The sequence below is a fragment of the Panicum virgatum genome, chromosome 9K, assembly GCF_016808335.1.
Source record: "Panicum virgatum strain AP13 chromosome 9K, P.virgatum_v5, whole genome shotgun sequence".
Classification (NCBI taxonomy): domain Eukaryota; kingdom Viridiplantae; phylum Streptophyta; class Magnoliopsida; order Poales; family Poaceae; genus Panicum; species Panicum virgatum.
Window position 1 is genome coordinate 29,837,666 of NC_053144.1, and position 20,904 is coordinate 29,858,569.

General features: G+C 42.3%; 2 protein-coding genes and 1 long non-coding RNA gene across 4 annotated transcripts; 2 read left to right on the forward strand and 1 right to left on the reverse strand.

Annotated features, from left to right (window-relative positions):
- Nucleotides 1–6,168: 6,168 nt before the first annotated feature.
- Nucleotides 6,169–10,177, reverse strand: LOC120647935 (flap endonuclease 1-like). The gene is made up of 7 exons (XM_039924737.1): nt 9,954–10,177; nt 7,164–7,225; nt 6,816–6,958; nt 6,646–6,711; nt 6,475–6,525; nt 6,267–6,364; nt 6,169–6,175 (listed from the first exon to the last, which is right to left on the reverse strand). The coding sequence occupies exons 1-7, from the start codon at nt 10,175–10,177 to the stop codon at nt 6,169–6,171; spliced, it is 651 nt and encodes a 216-aa protein (XP_039780671.1).
- A 3,194-nt stretch (nt 10,178–13,371) lies between these two features.
- LOC120651181 (protein STRUBBELIG-RECEPTOR FAMILY 6-like) lies at nt 13,372–18,812 on the forward strand. 2 transcript variants are annotated; one of them, XM_039928592.1, is made up of 16 exons: nt 13,372–13,803; nt 14,759–14,891; nt 14,986–15,057; nt 15,150–15,224; nt 15,302–15,373; nt 15,481–15,552; nt 15,669–15,740; nt 15,833–15,898; nt 15,979–16,044; nt 16,118–16,422; nt 16,511–16,794; nt 17,023–17,294; nt 17,544–17,679; nt 17,923–18,053; nt 18,174–18,330; nt 18,414–18,812. In XM_039928592.1, the coding sequence occupies exons 1-16, from the start codon at nt 13,701–13,703 to the stop codon at nt 18,555–18,557; spliced, it is 2,160 nt and encodes a 719-aa protein (XP_039784526.1). In that variant the 5' UTR covers nt 13,372–13,700; the 3' UTR covers nt 18,558–18,812. The 2 variants fall into 2 exon arrangements, with proteins under 2 accessions (XP_039784526.1, XP_039784527.1); XM_039928593.1 differs by lacking the exon at nt 13,372–13,803 and adding an exon at nt 13,842–13,940.
- Nucleotides 18,813–19,283: 471 nt separating this feature from the next.
- On the forward strand, nt 19,284–20,033 carry LOC120651182. The gene is made up of 2 exons (XR_005665978.1): nt 19,284–19,425; nt 19,514–20,033. It is a non-coding gene; the product is annotated as an uncharacterized LOC120651182 (long non-coding RNA).
- Nucleotides 20,034–20,904: the final 871 nt, after the last annotated feature.

The window sequence follows — 20,904 nt, forward strand, 5'->3', positions numbered from 1 at the left end:
TCGAATTTATGGAGCGGGGTTCTCGAATTACGCTCGGACTTGGAGTGTCTATTACGAGTCAGATTCAGAGTGGAAGTGGTGTTCTGTTATTATGCGGATTGCTTCCAATTTTGAATTCCGTCGGCTCTTGGACATTAGTGAAGCCTGATGCGATGCCATCGGCTTTTTGGTTGAGATCCAAACAAACAAGATGAAGGGAGATTTTATTAAAGGTTGGATTTTTACAAGCAAGAAGCCTATTTGACAAAGGACGAATCTTTCGGCTTTACAGTCTTACTTCTACTCTACTACCTACACCTACTACTCGTAGGTACCTAGTACCTACGGCGCTTGGGGCTTCGAGCCGGCGCATCTCCGCCGTCGTTGTCGTCGTCGTCGTCGTCGCTGGCGCCGTCGAAGGCACTGCTGCCGCCGTCGGTCTCGGCGTCGTCGCTCCAGCCGCCGCCACCGCCGCTCTCTTCCTCGCTGTCCTCCTCGGAGGACCCGAGGAACCGGAAGGGCTTTCCTCCCATCGGCTCGTCATCGCTGGAGGGGGATCCAATCTCCTCTTCCGAGGAGGAATCGGCTCCATCCCAGGAGAAGCCGTCGTCGCTGGTACTCTCCGGCTATTCCTGGAACAGGAGCTGGAGGTCTTCTCCTTCGGTCTCGGGCTCGTCGTCTTCAGAGACAATCCCGAAATCGAACTCCTCTGCATCCCAATACAGAGGAGCAAGCGCCTTGTGTGCCGCTGTCGGATTGTATTCCGGCGTCGGTTCTCGACTCTCTGGAATGGAGTCGAGGGAGGAGGCAGATAGGTCTGAAGAGGAAGGAGAAGAAGGAGGGGAGGAAGAATGGTCGATGGAGTTGGAGCCGGAAAAAGAGGAAATCGCCATGGCTACTGGCTATTGAAGATTGGGGTTTTCTGTGCTACTTGGGTTTGGGAGGAAGATGAGTTTGCCGTGAAGAGAGCCGATTCGGGATGAGATTAAATAGTAAAAAAATGGGAGATGGATCGGCAGTTTCACGTTCTACGAGGAGCCAGTTGCAGAGACATTGCGTCTTCGTTGGTGGTTGCAGTGTGTTTTAATGAGCATTAACGGGAAGATGAAGCGACGGAGTGGTTTTGGAATTATCATTGCCAAAACCATGGGGCATGTGTTATCGCCATAAATTAACAGGGTTAATTAATGGGCCGTAAGTGAGTTGGGCTTAAAGCGGAAGTTTAAGAAGGCTTGTAAATCGGCTCCTGCGCGAGCATTTGGGCCATGTATCCTTAGATTTAGTTCAGATTGAGTTAGAGATAGAGTCCGATATGGACACATTAGTTTAGATTATTTCCCAAGTCTCCGGACTATAAATATGTACCCTATGATATTCGTAAAAAAAGAGAACGTCATTACGTTTTGCAACAACAATTCTCGGCGCACCGCCACCCCTAATTCTAGGGTTTCATCCAAGTAAGCGCCATGCTGCCCTGATCGTCTTCTTGCGATCAGGGCAGCATTGTTCTTGCCTTTACCTTAGTATTACTCATACTGAAGCGTTTTTGATGGCGAGTAGTGCTAGTTATCTTGATGTTCGTAGCATGATTTTTAATAGATCTATCATGTTTTTATTGCTTACCATCTACGAATATCATGTTCTCTCTATGCATTCACGCTTGATCTTAAGCTAATTCTTGTCGCAGAGGGTTAGTTGTATAGAGTTAACACCTTGCTTCTTTTCTATCCAGTAGATCCAATCTGTTATGGTTTGTTCTTATTTTATAAGGATTAGCTCAATATCTGCTAGGTTAGGCCCTGCAAACGGATTGGATGTTCCGGTGATGTAATAGATGCTTTATTTTAGCCTTAATAGGGATTGTTCCAGGAATCGGCTCTTGCTAGTTCTTAGGCCTCTGTTTTTGGTTATGGTTTAGTTATCTGTTATGTTCGTTAGGCCTAGTTACGTGTAGGACGTTCCGATCTAGTGGTGAAGCTTTTACTGTTGTGGATCGGATCAGCTAGATTTAATTGAAGCAAGTTTTTCATAATTATTTGCTTTATTTATCAATATCCGGATAGATGCAGATCCAATCTGACACCGGGACTCGATTGCTTCTTTGAAAGCCGATGCAAGAGTCGCCCCGGGGAGCCGACTACGGCTCGGACTAATGTTTACACGTGTTTGTGCATGCAGGCAAATCGTTTAAAGCACGTTCGCACCTTCTTGATCAGGTATAGGTCAATTGGCACGCCTTACATTCCCCGGAATCTTCGGCGTATGCCGGATTGCGGGCCGTTGTCCGAGGAAGCAGTGCCTGCCAGTGCCCCGGCGACCTCCCGGCTCTTCGTGTTGCCTGTCGCTACTCGCCGGTGGGTTTTGACCGACAACAACACCACACACTCGAATTGAGCTTTTCAACAATATCCAAAATTGCATTCAGGAATGGTCAATTGAAGATAAGTTGTTTGGGATTACTCTTGATAATGCTGCATCAAATAATTCAATGATTGACTTGTTGAGGCACAATCTTGTTGATAAGAAATTTCAACCAGCAGAAGGTAAGTTACTTCACCATCGGTGTGCTGGTCATGTCATAAATTATTGTCAAGGATGGACTTCGAGTTGTGGAATCGGTTGTTGTGAACATTCGTGAAAGTGTTAAGTATATATCTGTGGTTCACAATCTAGAAAACAGATGTTCAAGGAAATAATTGCACAAGAAGAATTTACATGTAAAAAGAAGCCGGTGCTTGATGTGGTTACAAGATGGAACTCAACACTGTCGATGCTTCAAACAGCATTCAAGTACAAGGTAGCCTTTGAGAAATTAAAAAGTGAGGATCAAAAGTACACATATGCACCATCTTCGGATGAGTGGGAGAAGGCTGCTGCATGTCTTTAAGGGTGCAGCAGACATTGTTTCTGGTAGCCAATATTCCACTTCAAATCTCTATTTTCATGAAATGTGGAAGATCAAATTAGCTTTGTAGCAAGAGTCCTCAATTGAAGATGCTGAAATTGCCATGGTGTTAAAGGCAATGAAGAAGAAATTCAACAAATATTGGAACAAGTCATATGTATTACTTTGTGTGCCAGTTATCTTTGACCCAAGGTATAAGCTCAAATTCATAGACTTTATTTTCAGTCAATCATTTGGAACCAAAGCCAAGCAAAGATTTGATAGAGTGGAAAGTCTAGTTCGTGAGTTGTTTCAAGCATATTCTTCTAAAGGAAAAGAGTCAGATTTACCATCTATGATTCACTTGGGATCAACCGATCACGAAGTGCCTTCCATGAAGGCTGATCTATGGGCAGCTTGGGATAGGCAGCTTAGTCATGATCTTCAATCATAGATGACAACTGAACTGGATAGATATTTGGATGAGACCCCAGTTCCGTGTTCTGTAGAATTTGACATCTTGAAGTGGTGGATGGGCAATGCAACCAAGTATCCCACTCTTGCATATATAGCAAGGGACCTGTTGGCCATTCCAGCATCTTCTGTGGTCTCTAAATCAGCTTTCAGCACCAGCAAAAAAATAATCAATGATTTTCGTAGTAGCTTATTGCCTGAGATGGTAGAAGCACTCATTTGCACTCAGGTCTGGTTCAGGGAAGAAGGAGAGAAAACAGAGTTTAGCATGTCAACCATGCAAACACACCTTTATAACTGAAACTGAAAAAAGCAAACAAGATGAACTTGTTCTTCTTTTAGAAGAGTTGTGTGTGGCTTTGTGCCTTCCTTGTAGGTTTCCAGCAGCCAGAGCGCCAGGCGGAGGAGGTGGGTGGAAGTGGTGCAAGGAGAATTTTTGCTTCTCCACCTCCAACCGGGCCAGCCCAGGAGAGAAGAGAATAAGAAAAGTCACGAATCTGCAAAGTGGGCCAGTTGTCTCATGACACGTGGGTCCAATTATTCTACAAGCTCTTGAGAATGGATCACCACCAAATGATTCAAGCATCTCTGCTTATTGCTTTCGGCCTCCTTTGGAATGAAGGAAAAATTCCTGTTTCCTTCCTATGAAATTGAATTAAATTTTGTAAAATTCCTGTAAAGCAAAGCAGCATCTGCACAAACTGAACCTGAATAGAGTGCTTCATGTTTGCACCTTCTTTTCTTAAAACCACATACAAACTCAAGTACTGGCTCTGAGGCTGACGCTGCTGCATGGATTACTATGGGCACCAGTGCTGACAGGTGAGGGACCTTTTGCTTCAGACTGCGACCATCTGCATCTCTCTCCGCGTTTAGCGCTAAGCAACACCAACATAAACAGCAGGTTGCGATGGATGAGCAAGGTAGTGGCCAAGCGTACAACAAGCATCAGACAACACATCATGTTTTATTTCCAATAAAACAGGGGCTGCAACTGCATCACATGTTCATCTTCTGCTTTTCAGGGCAGATCATCATGTGGGTGTCGCATGATCTATCCAACGTTGCTACTACTACAAGTTTACAACCCTAACTTATCCTTACTCTTGAGAAACCGCTCAGCTCATGGGAAGGGTTTCTGAAAAGTGATAAATGCATATTGTAGTAAGGTTCTCTTATTGACCATGTGATGTTCAAGCTATTTAGCTTTAATATATTAGAATAAACATTAGAGCTAAACAAAGTCCTAGAATACTAAGCTATACAAAAAAAGTGGATTCAAAAATATCGACACTTGAGAATGCAAATGCAAATACCCATTTTGGTACCCCCGAGGTGCTCCCTTGCTTGAGATCACTCTGTAGACCGGAGAGATGAGGTTAGAGGTCAAAAGTTAGTATAATAGGTTAAAAGTCAGTATAATAGGTCAAAAGTTAGTATAATAGAGAGATGAGTGCTACCTTTGTTGCCTCTTATCTTTGAGAAACCCTTGAATTCCAGGTTGTTTTGATTTTGAAGAAAACTCAGCTTGCTTGATCTTCACAGTGTACTACACGCATTGAGAAAAAAAACTGCATGACTTACCTAGGAATGGTAAAAGAGGCAGGCTTCAGGAAGAGTCTAACCTTTGTCACATTATTTTCATTGAAATTATGCTGACCCTTAAAGAAGTTCAAAACCCCCTAAAATTAGATACATTCATGCCTGTTCATTATCTTTAGTCCATTGAATTATTCTCCTTTACCGAGTCCCTGAAATTAGATATATAAGAGGAACATTACCTGTTCATCAACTTTAGCCCACTTAAGAGGAATATTCATTGTAGCAATATGCTCCTTGAACATTTTTCTTGCATCTTCATAAGGCTAGTGTTCAGGAACTACAAAGCGGCTTGACGAACATATGAATTGTCATTAGGAAAAAAAAGGAAATTTGCCAAAGTGTTTAAATAGATGAACCTATTTGCTGCCAAAATATCATCTATATATTGTGCGGTACTGACGAACCAGATTCAACGTTGCCTTTCCTTCCATTCCTGAAGGAGAATAGGTTTTCACCAAGGTTCTAAATAGCCGGCTGTAGCCACCGCTATATCCTATTATAGCCTTTAGGAGAAGAGAAAGCTAGAATATCCGTGTCTTAGCTCCAAAAGGCTATATCCGCTAATAACTGGCTATATCCCACTGTAGCTGCTAAATTAAGATTTAATGAGCCAGCTAAACCATATAATTAATCTCTATTTATTGTCAGTTTAGTATTGAACTTCATCATTTACAAAATTTTGTATTTCGCTAATGATGTAACAAAGGAACGAAGCCCAAGACATAGTTCAGCATATGATTTTTTCTTGATTTAATGTTTATATGCAAAATTACTCATAGATATATGCATGGTGTTGCAGTAGAAATGCACGATTGTGAGAAGGTTCTAGAAGATTAGAGAGTATACATGAACCATGACTACCATGCTTCAAGGTGCAATATGGAATACTCTTGAAATTAGATATTTGTATGGTTAGATAAGTACGAGGAAAATTCTAGAGTTAGATATTTTGTAAAGAAGTGTGCAAAAGATGAACACATGACAAAACTATATGAGTCATTGAGTCCTATACAAATAGGGGTGATTCCCTCCCATCTAGCCACACCATGACATAAGAGGTCTCAAGTAGGACTTTTCATAAGATAAAATATTTTGGGAGTGTAGGAATTGACATATGGTCCAATGAAATAGAATATAGACAGACATGTTACCTTCAATTTTGTCACAGTAATTGCACCCACAAATAATGCAAAAGTCAATGAACTCATCCTATGAGAGTTGTAGTGCCTCTAAAACCTGCAATTTAATAAGACAGTGATGTCACTAACAAAACTGTAACAGGTAAGTACTGAACAAAACAACGATGCCTACGGTGGCTGCATTATACTTCTTGACAAGTTTAGTTTTGTTGAGATTAAAATCCCGAAGCAAGAGTGGAGCCCCGAGAGGAAGACAATCAAAGTCTTCTGAAGCAACAGCTTTTGCCTAAACAATATACAACATTTTCTTTGAGTCAAAATAAGAGGCAATATTAAAAGAAGGGAAGGGAGCATACCTTATCAAAATAAGAGACAAACTGCTAGACAAAAACACACCTTAGCCTCCTTGCACAGCCCGATGCATTGGGCCTCCCCTTCACTAGCTGCCTATTAGTACCACATACAGTTAGCATGATAACACTTGGCAAGCCAGTAACCCAGCAGTAAAGGGTTCAATGATTTTCTAGAATACTACAGTTAGCAGGATAACAGAGAAAACTTAATTACCTGTACCACCGGAACCCCTAGAAATCTAAGGAGTGTTTTACAAGCTTCAAGCTCTTGTCTTGTAGGCTGTTCATCAAGGAAAGAAACTTACTCTCAAAACAATGAATCACATCTTAAATATCAAATTTGTGCTATGAAAGAATCTAAGGGGTTTAAAGAAAAACATATACGCTGATCGTCTTCTTCTCAAGCGAGTTTATCTTTGCAGCAGTATCAGCATCCCCTTTATCCGTAGACCTGATCGCCGAAGGACACAGGAATATTGTGCTTGATTGAAGCCGGCGGTACACAAGTCTTATCCACTGACCCTTACCTGCATGAAGAGGTAAAAAAATTATAAAGCTCGCATAAACTATGCATTTCTCAGACATGCCATAATTTTACATTATGGCACGAGGGACGACTAATCTAACTAGCTATGCAACATGATGACATATATATTACCTAAAGCAAGTAAACTTTCTGCTCACCAGGTCACCTAATAGTAATCCTTAAAATGACATGCCACAATGGCTCACATTGGGGCACAGCAACCAAACCAATAAGATTCTTCAGTAACAAACATATGGACATTCTTACACTAACAAAGGAAAAATAATAATTTAACAAAATGACGCTAAATGCACCCATTAGCACCATTAAAAGAAACCGTGATCCAAAACCACTAACACACGACAAACCAAACTGTACAGGCAGACATTAGTTCCTTGATTTAGAATGACCACATACATCCGACAGTTCAATAAAATAGATGGCCTTTAATAACACCAAGGCCTTGTTAACCTAGCTGGCACATAGATAACATCAGATAGATAGGCTGATAACACCAGGTAACCCATAAACTTAACTAACAGACTCATAACCTTAACAGCCAACATAGCAAATATTAACGACACAGATCAGTAAGTAGATTGGATGCAGATAATGTAAAATTGCCATCATCTCAGTTGGTTTCGAGTGAAATTAAGATTATGAGAGTATCACACCTCGCTTTCTTGGATGCTGGCCTGCAAGCAAGATGTTCAACACCTGTCAAAGCTGACAGCTCTTCATCAGCAGCTCTTCTATTCAGGTCTCTCTGGGTAATCTCCTTATTCTTCTCCTTGGGAGGTTCCCCGTCGAACGCGTACACAGGCTTGATCTACTCCTTCAAAAACGTCGATGTTCTCTAGAGGAGCCCATGAAGGTGGCTCGTCTGTTGACCCCGGTTCTTCAGATGGGGATTTGCTTTCTGTTAAACAAAGTGTATTTTGGTTTGGTAGCATGAGTAAGATAATAAAAACGAGAAATGATGTTTGAGGGCGAAGCATACCGTGAATGTGTACACACAGATGTTTGTGTCGACTGCAACTGTTTTACCACGATAGTACCCAAGCGCCCGATGCTTTATCGACTTCGGAGCCTCGTTAGTCAGCACCTTGGGCAATCCCTACGCACACAGAAGATGCGGACTCAGCTTGGTGGCAGAAGCCAGGAGAGAGAGAGAGAGAGAGAGAGAGAGAGAGAGAGAGAGAGAGAGAGAGAGAGAGGCATAAACCATTCGCAGGTGTAGGCTGGCCTCCCCAAGCTCGTCCCTTCCCACCCAGAGTCTCAGCCCCTGCTCGTTCGCCCCCGACCCGTGCGGCGGCGGCGGCGTGCCGCTAGCCCTTCACTAGCAAACAAATGGCTACCCCCACTGCCTTCTTGGCCCCATTTGGTTAGCCAACAAGATCCTAAAAGTGGAACGGTTCACATGCTAATTAGGGGTAAAAAAGTAGTTTACACAATCAACTCCAGAACTCCTGCGCTAGAACCCTGACGAATCTAATGAGACATTTGACCGTATGATTAGAAGATGGTTATAGTGGCACCACTGTAACCAATCATCGATTAATTACTGTCATTAGATTCATCGCGAAAAGTTACACCCGTTTCTGAAAAGGTTTTACAAATAGATTTCATTCTGTGCTTCATGCATGGAAGATTTCCCGTTCTAGAAACTCTAGAACGGGGAACCAAACAAGGCATTATCAGGGCTTCTCCTTCCTGTGGACGGCACGACCTAGGGGATCCACACGACGGGCACAATGGCAGTGGCAGAGCCACGTTTAAAATCTACCTATGGTGGAGACACGGAGCGACAGAGGGTGATGAACCGTGAAGGTCGCCGAGGATGATGAACCGACGAGCCATGGCTCCGTTGTGCGGTTCATCTTCAAGGAAATGAGCTGATCATGGGCTGATGGCCTAAACTCTAAAGTTTGAACGTTTTATCTTCTTCCTCCAGTTTCGAACCGAACATACCTCTATTTTCATAAAGGTTGAGAAGTGGTGTCGGAAGGTTCGGCAGCCACTAGGTATGCGGCCGCCATGGCTTGCCATATAGTGCTCCATGGATGACAAGAATGGACGAACAACCCCCAGCGATTGTTTGGCTCGCGAGCAGCTCGAGTCTTGATGCTCGTTACAGACCATAATTGTCAATTTGATCAGAAAATCTTGCATGCACATTTATCTAAAATAATGCCAAAATCATATTGATGAGGTAAATAACATGGGTACCCTAAAGACGGGCCTTCATAGCCCCTAACCGAGAATCAGCCGGTCTCCAACGGGCAAATCGGCTCGCCTAATAGGGAGGCCCGTGCCACCCCGGACAAGATTCGCCCCTGTGATCCCCTCAGGAATTCTCGAGGAGGCATTACAGTGCTGACCCAACAAGACGAGCATGCGCGCCCTCTGCCGACAAGTGAGGTAGGGGTGCCGTCAACGAACCGGAGGGAATATAAATACCACACCTTGGAATAATTCTAAGTAAAATGCTACAACGACATTTTGTATACTTGCGAATTTATTCGTGACATAAGAAATAACAACACCAAGCTAGCTTGCGAGCTAGACCAAGCCGAGCCGAGCAGACTTTCTGCTCATTAGAATAATGTTATCTTAATGAGCTAGATCGAGGTGACCCGAGCCGGCTTGTTATCCATACCTACATTCTAATACTAAAGCTCCAATCGGTCAAGCGCCTAAGCACCTCCTCCGTGCTTAACGTGCCCGCGGGGGAAACCTGGAGGTGCCACGTGTCCACCGTCGCCTGGTTTTGGGCTTGCGGTGGCCTTCTTTCGTCGGCTCGCGGCCATCAATTACTTGGTCCGAGCTTCCTCCGCGACGGATCAACCCGGCCTGCCTGCGGCATCATCGTTCCCGTCCGTCGGTCTGCATCCCGCGACGATTCCGCCGTCCGTCGGCGTCCCTCCCGCGTCGGTTACTGCTGCGCCGGTTAATGCTGAAGCGTTTCAAGGGGCAGGCGCTAGGGTTCCACGCACCTCTGCCCCTTGTGCTCTGAAGGCGGCGCCGTCAACCTCGCGCTCCTGAACGAGCTCCTTGAAGACGTGCTCGGCTGCATCGGCTCAGGGCCCGGCGCCAGCAAGCGCGACCTCGACGCCTGCGCGCTCGTCTGCCGCCGCTGGTGCCGCCTCGAGCGCGCCTCCCGCGTTCCACCAAGCTCGCCGCGTCCGGGGAGCGTGCGGACGAGGTGCTCCGCCTTCATCACGTTTGGCCCACTATCGTCACCTTCGCACCGGCGCTGCGCAGCTCGCGTCCAACCCAGCGACACACCCGCAGGCCGTCCTCTTCGCGCAAACATCCCGAGCACAGCATAGCGCGCCAACCTCCCTAGTCCCTCCTATAAAAAGTCCAATTTCTTACATTTCAGGTTTCCGACATGTACCTTGATCTAAATACTACTACCTCTGTCCCAAAATATAACAACTTTTTATTTTTTTCAAAGTCAAACCTTTTCATCTTTGACCGTAGATGGTAAAAATAATATAAAGATTGACAAAATAAAAGTGATATTAGTTTATTTGTAATGAAACCAACTATCGTAAAATATAATCTTTTCTATTTAAAAATAATTACTTTTTAAGATACTATTGGTCAAATGAAAATTATGATTTTGAAAAGTAAAAAGTTGTTATATTTTGGGAGAGAGGTAGTACTTTCTTACTGCAATATACTGTAAATTAAAATTATTTCATTGATTATGAAAGTAAATCTACACCACTACTCCTATGACTTTATATTTTAGAATTATTTTTTTATGCATAGAGCACGTTCCATGCATGAAAGCAGAATCCATTGTGCTAAAAGAAAATAGTAAGACAACGTTTGGTACAGCACATCACGTCCTCACGTCTTTCAACAAAAGAGACCAATTCATAGTTTCTAGCTTGCATTTATATTATCCCCTTATAATTTAAAAAACATGATAATCTTCTCGATTTATATTATGACAAATACCCCACCTGATAGTCCTCTAAATTTTGCTTAATATTAACCATTATGCAATGTGACTGTTTTGTGAACTCAAGGTTGGGCTTTCTTGGTGTTAGACGCCACTAGCAAAATATTAATTATTTCTGCGAGACTGCACTGCAGCTATGACCATCGAACCTATATACGACAACTGGAAGTTTACTTTTCAAAATTAAGCATGATCTGTGTTATGGCATGCTAACCTAATGGAGGTTAGCAACAATCATTGCAAGTAATAAGGTTGCAGCCAGCGAAACGGATTCTCATGCCAAGTGGCTGTTTCTGTTAGTTGAGTATCCTATTACGGATTGGAACATGGAATGATTGATGGTTTTTGTTTACTGATTGATGGATTGCTCGGCAGGCAAGCGTTCTTACTGCAAAATTGCTGTCTGAGCATGATCTGTAGACTCGCGTTGGGGCCAACCGTTGGATCTGAAGCTGACGGTCGGTCAGCACCGTAGGTGACTCAGGTCTCACTGGATTGCGGGCCCAACCCCACTGTAACCTGGATTTTTTTCATTTTTATATTTAAAAAAATTAAAATTTAAAAATATATGGCCGTTTCGAAAAATTTCAAAACTACCCCTGTCGCCCCCTGGATGGGCGACAGGACCTAAATATAAAAAAAAATTACAATTAGGTCCTGACACCCGGGATGCATTAAACAGCGAACTTGTAAAATCGATATAAAATCATAAAAAAATCGGAAAAATACAAACATAACTGTTCTGAATTCTATGAAACAAGATCTACAACTTTTGTTATATAAAGTTTTTCATTTGATCAATGTATCTTGCTCTATTTTAAATACTAGTTTAATGCACTTTTATTTAAATCTCAAGATCCATCCTTTGGATGCAGGTCACCTTTGGCTAGAGTGTTTCATATGGTGAGCATAATCTTGTACAAAATTGGTAGATCCAAAAAACATTTCTAGAATAAGTTTTTAAATTAAATCTTGCAATATGTCTAGTTTAAATGGGTTATTTATCCATGCTGCTATACTAAGTTTTAGAAGCCATAACTAAGTTTTAGAAGCCATAACTTTTACAGTACTATTATTTTATTTCCTAAGAGTTATAAAAAAAGTTTGGTAAATTTTAGATAAGCACAACTAGACCAAATGAATTATGACTAAGGTAAATACACTAAATCAAGAAAAATAGTTCTTGTACCTAGAAAATTTGAAATAATTCATTTAGTCTAGTTGTGCTTATCTAAAATTTACCAAACTTTTTTTGTAGCTCTTAGGAAATAAAATAATGGTACTGTAAAAATTATGGCTTCTAAAACTCAGTATAGCAGCATGGATAAATAACTCATTTAAACTAGACATATTGCAAGATTTAATTTAAAAACTTATTCTAGAAATGTTTTCTGGGCCTACCAATTTTGTACAAGCCTATGCTTACCATATGCAACACTCTGGCCAAAGATGACATGCATCCAAAGGATGGATCTTGAAATTTAAATAAAAGTGCATTAAACTAGTATTTAAAATAGAGCAAGATACATTGATCAAATGAAAAACTTTATATAACAAAAGTTGTAGATCTTGTTTCATAAAATCCAGAACATTTGAGTTTGTATTTTTCCGATTTTTCTACGATTTTATATCTATTTTACAATTTCGTTGTTTAATGCATCCCGGGCGCCAGGACCTAAATGTAATTTTTTTACATTTAGATCATGTCGCCCAGCCAGAGGGCGACAGCCCCTTGTCGCCCCTTGCCGTCGCCCAGGCAAGGGGCGACAGGGGTATAGTTTTGAAATTTTTCGAAACCACCATATATTTTTGAAATTTTAATTTTTTTTAAATACAAAAATGAAAAAAATCCCTGTAACCTCTGTAGGGCTGGGCATTCGGTTAGTGCGGTTAAATCGGTTCGGTTAATTCGGTTTTGAAATATTTCGGTTATGACAAACTCTTAACCGAAATTGTAGCTAGAAATCTTTTAACCGCGTAAATTCGGTTGCGGTTAAATCAGTTCGGTTTTGCGGTTAACCGTAATGTATACAATACATAAATAACAAGCAAATTAGAATGAAATTATGACATCAACTACAAGCTATTGGCCACTAAAATAAGCCTAGAAAACTAGAAAAACAATTAATGTAGCCTCACTTAGATATCTTAATTATGAAAACCAAGAATTCTTGATATCTCACATGATTATACATATATTTAAGACATAAGATAAATACATATTACACTCAACTTGCTAAATCGGTTAATTCGGTTAAATCGGTTAGTGGCACATCAAAACCGAAATAATATGCGGTTAAAAAATATCTCAAAAATTTTAACCGCAAAATTAACCGTTAACCGAATTAACCGACTTTTGCGGTTAAAGCGGTTCGGTTCGGTCGGTTAATCGGTTTTGGTTATATTTTGCCCACCCCTAAACCTCGGGTGCTCGCCTCGGCTCGCGCGCCGGGCGCAACCGCTCCGCTCGCTTCGCAGTGCTCTGCTGCTCCCCATTAATATACTAACCCAAAGAATTCAGCAGCGCCGAGCGAGCAATTAAAAAGGCCCCAAAACTGCAGAATACCAGGAAAACACCAAGAAAATTCAGTATAGAATACTGAGGCCAAAAGGCGGGATTTTTTAGCCGGGAAAGGAGCTTTCTTGCCATTCCCATAATCCCATGTCCCTATAAGGCAGAGAGAATACAGGAGAGAGAGAGAGACCATTGCTGTAGCCCTGTAGGGGAGGGCCTGAGGAAGAGGGAGAGAGGCGAGGCGGTGCAGCTATGGCGAGAGCGGCCTGGGCCGCATGGTTGCTCGTCCTCCTGTGCTGCGGCGCTTGGACCCCGCGGCGAATCTTGGTCTCCGCGGCCACCGACGCGAATGATGGTGGGCAACACTGAATCCTGCCCTTTTTTTGTGATTGCATTTCTCTGCCTCTTCACGCTCCTTCTCACGGTTCCTGGTTGACATGCTTCTTCCTGTTCTTTCCGTTCATGGCCGCCCCGGGTTTGATTGGCGGCAAGGTTTGGGGCATTTCGCTTTGCCGCGGCATTGGGTGTATTTATGAGTTCAGTTGCTGCTCTGTTTGCTTGCTTCCTTGAATCCCTGTACCCATCATCCTGGTGGCTGCTGAAGTGCTGATTTACTCCACCTCCCCCTGCTGCCCCTCTCCTCTATTCATTCATCACCTGAATCTCTTGTTTCTGGGTGGTCAAAGGTAGTAGTTTGACAGATTTGGGACTTCGAGCTATTTCCCCACGCTTCTCGGATCGTCAGCTGATGTGCACATGCTCTGATAAAACATTGTTGATTTATTTCACAATCTTTGACAAAATAGTCTTTCTGATGCCTACTTTGAGCAAGGGACCTGCATTTGGTTGTTTCAAAAAAAAAAGTTGCATCTATCTCCTGCTCTGACTCTCGAGGCTCTGAGCAAACTCTTGATGCAGCTTCTTTTTTTTTTTTGTTCCTTTCTATTGTTCCAATGCTTCAAGCAAGTACAAGTTTAGTTGGTGAAAGTGGGGATTATGCGACACATGAGAAAATGAGGATACACTCAGGATTTATGACCCGATTGAAAATGCCAATTTCTTATAGTTTACCCAGCTTTTTAAGTATTTGGTTTCTTACTATATTGATAAACTAAAAACAGTAAGATTAGCCAATATGGATCTGTGATATCACGGCACATAGAAGTTAGATCAGATTTACTATTTGTGTTTGGGATTGGTGTTGTTGGTCCTCATATCATGTGAATCTCAAGGCGTGACTCATAGTAGCTGGTGTCTTATTCAACGATACGCCATATCCAATGTGTGATTCTTCTCTTTCTGCCGTGCAGTTACTGCCCTCAACACGCTGTTTACCAGCATGAATTCACCAGGGCAGCTGCAGGGCTGGAAGGCAAGCGGCGGTGACCCCTGCAGCGAATCATGGCAGGGAATCACCTGCTCTGGATCCTCAGTCACTGCGATGTGAGCTTCACATAATCCATTGTAGTCGCTTCCAAGCTCAGATTACTGCTTTGTGCCTTTTTCCTGACGCTCTTTGTAATGGCTACCCTTTTAGTAAACTGCCAGGATTGGGGCTCTCTGGAACTCTGGCCTACAACCTGAACACCATGGATTCACTAGTGGAGCTGTGAGTTTCATTCGTGTCTCTCTCATGTAGTCCTGTTCTGTTTCTGAGAGTTTTACTAGTCGCTGACTAGCTTGCTCCCAATTCATTTGCAGAGATATGAGCCAAAATAGTCTCGGTGGTGGTCAACAGATTCCGTACAATCTTCCAAATAAGAAGCTTGAAAGACTGTAAGTCCTTTAGATGCCGGCATCTATACGTCTTTTCGTCTGATTACATGCCATCTGAGTGGATTGTTGATTTGCAGCAATCTGGCAGGGAACCAGTTCTCTGGAGGTATACCATACTCAATTTCGACAATGCCTAAACTTCAATACCTGTGAGTACATTTTTCTCTGTTGTTTTTTTTTGGGTCGAAAACTGGATTTTTATTGAATTCCATGCTTATGTTGAAAGTTCTAAATGGATATTCCAATGCATATGCAGAAACCTTAATCATAACCAACTATCAGGAGATATCACTGACATATTTTCCAACCTCCCAAGTTTGACCACAGTGTGAGTATTTCCTCTTTGCAATCCTATTGTAACTGTAAAGTTGCATTATATACTCTTCTTTTTAACATTTCCATCATACGCCTCCTATGAATATATTTCTGTTGAAATTGCTACAGAGACCTTTCCTCCAATTCTCTTACTGGTAATCTGCCGCAAAGTTTCAGTTCTTTGCCAAGCCTGAAAACACTGTAAGAAAGACGCCCGATGGATTTAATTTGATCTATTTCTTTTTGCTGTTTTTGTCCCTATAAAGCTGTAACCCATGTCACATTCTTCACAGGTATTTGCAGAACAATCAACTTACTGGCTCAATCAATGTACTTGCCAATCTTCCACTTGACGATTTGTGAGTAAATATATTTGCAATACATAAATTATGTGTTTTAAATACTTTGCACAATATCTTATTATATTTATTGAGTGCAGGAATGTAGCAAATAACCGCTTCACTGGTTGGATTCCTGATGAGCTAAAGAAGATAAATAGCCTACAGTATGTCTTATTCAACTCTTGGTTTTGTGATGACGCAGAGGGCTGCATTTCAACTAACGATGTCTGTTTACAGAACCGATGGTAATTCTTGGAGCACCAGCCCAGCTCCACCACCACCACCATTTACAGCTCCTCCACATTCTCGCAGCAATCGTCGGAAAAGCCCAGGCCAGCACTCCAATGGAAGTAACAACTCAAGTTCTGGCGGAAGCTCTGGCATAGGTGCTGGAGCCATAGCAGGCATTATCATATCTGTTCTAGTTATTGGGGCAGTTGTTGCGTTCTTCTTGATAAAGAGAAAACAACGAAAAGGTGCAATGCCAGAACACTATGAACAGCGCCAGCCGTTTAATTCATTCCCTTCAAATGAAGTTAAAGGTGAGGTTGTCTGATGTTTTATATGCCTAAATGGATGCTTTGATTTATCGTGTCATGCTGATACTAGTACGGTTCTATAAAATTGTAGAGATGAAGCCTATTCAAGAGGCTACCACTTTAGAGGTGGAGTCTTTGCCTTCTCCTGCAGCAGTTAACCTGAAACCACCTCCCAAGATTGAGCGAAACAATTCATTTGATGACAATGATATTGCAAGCAAGCCTGTTGCAAAGAAAAGTAACGCAGCACCAGTGAAGGCAACCATTTATTCAGTTGCTGACCTACAGATGGCAACAGATAGCTTCAACATGGACAATCTTATCGGAGAGGGTACTTTTGGACGTGTGTACAGGGCACAATTTAGTGATGGAAAGGTAAACGGCAGTACATTATCAGTAAGGTGTTTTTCATTTCTTCTTGACAAGAAAGATTGGACTTCACTCCATTAAATCACAGTTGTGCAAATCAAACATTGGACACCATTGCTCCGTACTAGTTCAACATTTCTGTCCTATTTTTACTTTTTTATATGCTACCAAATATTTTGGACAGTAGTTCAGTACTACATGATATAACTTACCTTTTTTCCTTTCTCGAATTAGGTTCTAGCTGTGAAGAAACTAAACATTACAGCGCTGCCTAGCCAATCATCAGATGATTTCTATGAGCTGGTGTCCAACATTTCAAAGTTGCATCATCCCAATCTCAGTGAGCTTGTGGGCTACTGCATGGAGCATGGACAGCATTTGCTGGTTTTTGATTTCCACAGGAATGGTTCATTGCATGATATGCTCCATCTCTCAGATGAATATAACAAGCCACTCAGTTGGAATTCTCGTGTTAAGATCGCATTGGGCTCTGCACGTGCACTAGAGTAAGTGGATCTTATCTCTATTTCTGCCTGTCTCCTCTCTGTGATTGTTCAGTGTTCGTTCCACCCCCCCCCCCCCCACCCCAACACACACACACTTACACTTACACTTTATGCCATTATGATTATATAAATTTGACAAAAGATTATGTTGATTGAATTATATTTTACCCCCACAATATCTGCATTCTCCTTGGTTAATGAAACTCAGTCGGCAAGCATCTCATAATTACTCTGCATACCTTTCTGTAGGTATCTTCATGAAATTTGTTCCCCATCCATAATTCACAAGAACTTCAAGTCATCCCATATTTTACTGGACACAGAGCTCAATCCTCACATTTCTGATGCTGGACTTTCAAGTTTTGTTCCAGATGCTGAATTCCAGGTAAAGCTCAAAGAAAATTTGCTCCAAGAAACATTTTTAGAAGTATATATGGTTAACGAATTATTTATTGCTCATGGACTTTCTATAATGTTAGGTATATAAGTGTGTATAGTCATGAAGGAACACCAACGGTTATTTGCTAGTTGAAAACAACCAATAATATAGTTGGTCTTAAATGATTTACATCCACATATCACATACAAGTTCTATTCTTTGTGTTGATTCAAAACGAAACATCTGCAGGCTTCAGATCAGGGTTCTGGATATGGTGCCCCTGAGGTGGATATGACCGGCCAGTATACCCTGAAGAGCGACGTCTACAGCTTTGGAGTTGTCATGCTGGAGCTTTTGACAGGACGTAAGCCATTTGACAGGTATGCCTACCATCACTAGCTGCCTGGTGCCTGCAATGCTTCAACCAGTTGTCAATGGAGCATTCGACGACTCAGTTTTCTGGTGACCTGACCTGACTATGTTTCATAACATCATCGCAGCTCTAGGCCCCGGTCAGAGCAATCACTTGTCCGGTGGGCAACTCCCCAGCTGCATGACATCGACGCCTTGGACCGGATGGTCGATCCAGCACTCAAGGGCCTTTACCCTGCCAAATCCCTCTCCCGTTTCGCTGATGTTGTTGCACTGTGTGTCCAGGTATGAACTTCATTCCCCAGATACAACACAGTAAGTACATTTGTCGAATAACTAACCATATGAAACAACCTTTCTTGGTGCAGCCTGAGCCAGAGTTCAGACCTCCAATGTCTGAGGTGGTGCAAGCACTGGTCCGGCTTGTTCAGAGGGCCAACATGACCAGGAGAATGCTTGATGGCGAGGAGGCTTCTCGGCGACCGGATGACCAGGACCAGGAATTCGTCTAACAAGTGGAACAATATATACATCTTATGCTGAACCTGCATACCATCTTACTGTTGTGACTGTTAACTTTCATTCCCCGAACACAACACGTAATGCAGAGAAAAAGGAGGGAGGAAACAGCTATTTCAGGTTCTATCAGTACATATTACAGGTTTTGTTTCGTATAATGAAATATACATGTTTGTGTTACTTATGCCTCTGGTATCTAATGGAAAGTATCCACACGGGTTGCCTGGAGTAAACCTTTATTGAGCTTAGATGGTAGCTAAGCTCCCATTTGACAATGTGAATAGTATATGCAAAAAGTTCTACTGCAGTTTGAACGAGCAATGCTACGATAGTCGTGGTTTGAACATGGTCGTAGCAATATTTCAGGGGTGACGTCAGAAATTCCATTCTTTTCCCTTGGTTTTGCCGAACAGTATCTTCAAACAAGATTTGAAATCTGGTGACTTGAACCTGACCAGAAATCCTATGAATATTAGACTGCAATTTTGTGAAAGTTCCTAACTTTGAATGAACTTATGCAATTTGGCCAAAAAGAAAAAGAAATTCTGTGCACTGGCAGGGACAGGTCGGGTCGAGAATCTCTATGACGATAGTACTTTTTTTTTCTCCAAATACGCATGAGGGATGCATATCATTGTGTTAAGTAGAAGATGGAAAGTTTACATGTCCACATGCACAATAAAGTCAATGGACCCCCCCCCCCCCCCTCTACAATTTCCCATTATAGTTGAAAGGGAGGAGGAAGCAAATGAGAAGGAAGAAGAGAGTGCAGAAAGAGGAATAAATTTCCCGCCATAGTTGAAAAGGAGGAGGAAGAAAATGAGAAGAGGAAGTGAAGAAAGGAGGAATAATAAAGGAGAGGTAAGCACCCCCCCCCCCCCCCCAAAAAAAATTTTCTGGATCCACCCTACTCCTCACATTTGCTTAGTCTTGTTGCTCTGCTACCCAGTTTTTGATTAGCTGAAGGAGCTGGTTCACAGACGAAGACAGCCGGTCCAAAAGATGAGCGTTCCATTCATTCCAGAGGAGCCAAATTACTAGCATGAAGCGTATCAAAACCCATCCGTCGTTCCTTCGCTTGTAGGCGGCGGCTATGGTCCATTCCTGCAGGGTTGACTGTCCTAGAACAAAAGAGCAGTTGCAATCCATCCAACTTATTGACCGCATTCCACCATGCCTGCTTGGCGTAGGAGCAACTAAGATACGGGGGATACTGCATTGCTGCCTTACTAACTAGCAAGGTTCTCTCACACTATCGCGATGCACTAAAAAGCAAGATTCTAACTGTGCATGATTCATAGCCTTCTCTTCGGACCATATAAGCACTGAAGCACATTGTGTTTCTATATACTATGCTCTGATTTCTAACTGTTGTAGCCACAGCCATTGTGGTATATCACTTATGCTAGGACCATGTATCAGTCAAAAACAACCATCCTAAAAGATTCGACAAGAACATTGAGTGCGGACTCGCAATAAACCATACGGGCCGAAATGAGGACAATGATGCACAATATACACTGCATTGGGCCCACATCACCTAGATAACACACATTAACTGATTGAAGTCATAGAAGAAAATAATACCATACATAAATTGCAAATTGTTTTCTTCCACCAAGTTTCTGGCATAACAATATTCTTATGTGACGCATCCCATCTAATTCCAGTCTCCATATTTATCAGTTGCTTCAAGATACTAAAATTTGTTTTCAACTTATCCCATTTGTTCCTTAATTGCTTTCTAGTATGCCAATCTCTATCCTTAGAGATAAGCAATACTTTGTACTTCACTACCAGAAAACCGAAATTTCATGACGGTGATGTATTTTCGTGGAAGGTATGAAGGAACCGTCATGAAATTTTTCATTTTCATGAAGGTGCGTCAAAACCGCCGGCTAGTTCAATCGGGCCCATTTGGAAAAAAGAGAAGTATGTGGGTAGAGGGCCTAAGCTCGGCTAGCTAGCTTAGCTAGTTACTAGAAGAGTTGCAACTTACCATCTTGATGTACTTTGGGGACTTTAGTAAGGAAGTCAGGCATGGGTTATTGGGAGTTCCAGATAGTTGACTACTATGAAGTTAACCAAATGTAGTGGACTATTAAGAATGGACACGATAGTCACCACCTGCTGCCTACCACACACTTCCTTGAGGTGTAACATAACCTAAGATAACTATTGAAGCCTAGGCACCACGCCCAAACTATCAAGCTACTTATTCCTATCGAACGTCTTGGCAAAGAGCATGGACAAATAAGTGAAACTTGCCGCTTAGACCGTCAAAGGATCACACAGATTAAAGAAATAGCAAGTAAAACAAGTATCTAAAGTAAAGATAAA

What these genes read in the sequence shown, in the direction of transcription:
- LOC120647935 (XM_039924737.1), bottom strand. Translation starts at nt 10,177, where the DNA reads ATGAAGGCGGAGCACCTCGTCCGCACGCTCCCCGGACGCGGCGAGCTT. An exon ending in TCAGAGCACAAGGGGCAGAG is followed by an intron (nt 7,226 to 9,953) that starts GTGCGTGGAACC and finishes TTCCTTTGTTAG; the next exon opens with TGTAAGAATGTCCATATGTT. An exon ending in GGCTGTGCAAGGAGGCTAAG is followed by an intron (nt 6,365 to 6,474) that starts GTGTGTTTTTGT and finishes TATATTGTTTAG; the next exon opens with GCAAAAGCTGTTGCTTCAGA.
- LOC120651181 (XM_039928592.1), top strand. Translation starts at nt 13,701, where the DNA reads ATGGCGAGAGCGGCCTGGGCCGCATGGTTGCTCGTCCTCCTGTGCTGC. An exon ending in GGCCACCGACGCGAATGATG is followed by an intron (nt 13,804 to 14,758) that starts GTGGGCAACACT and finishes TCTGCCGTGCAG; the next exon opens with TTACTGCCCTCAACACGCTG. An exon ending in AATAAGAAGCTTGAAAGACT is followed by an intron (nt 15,225 to 15,301) that starts GTAAGTCCTTTA and finishes GTTGATTTGCAG; the next exon opens with CAATCTGGCAGGGAACCAGT.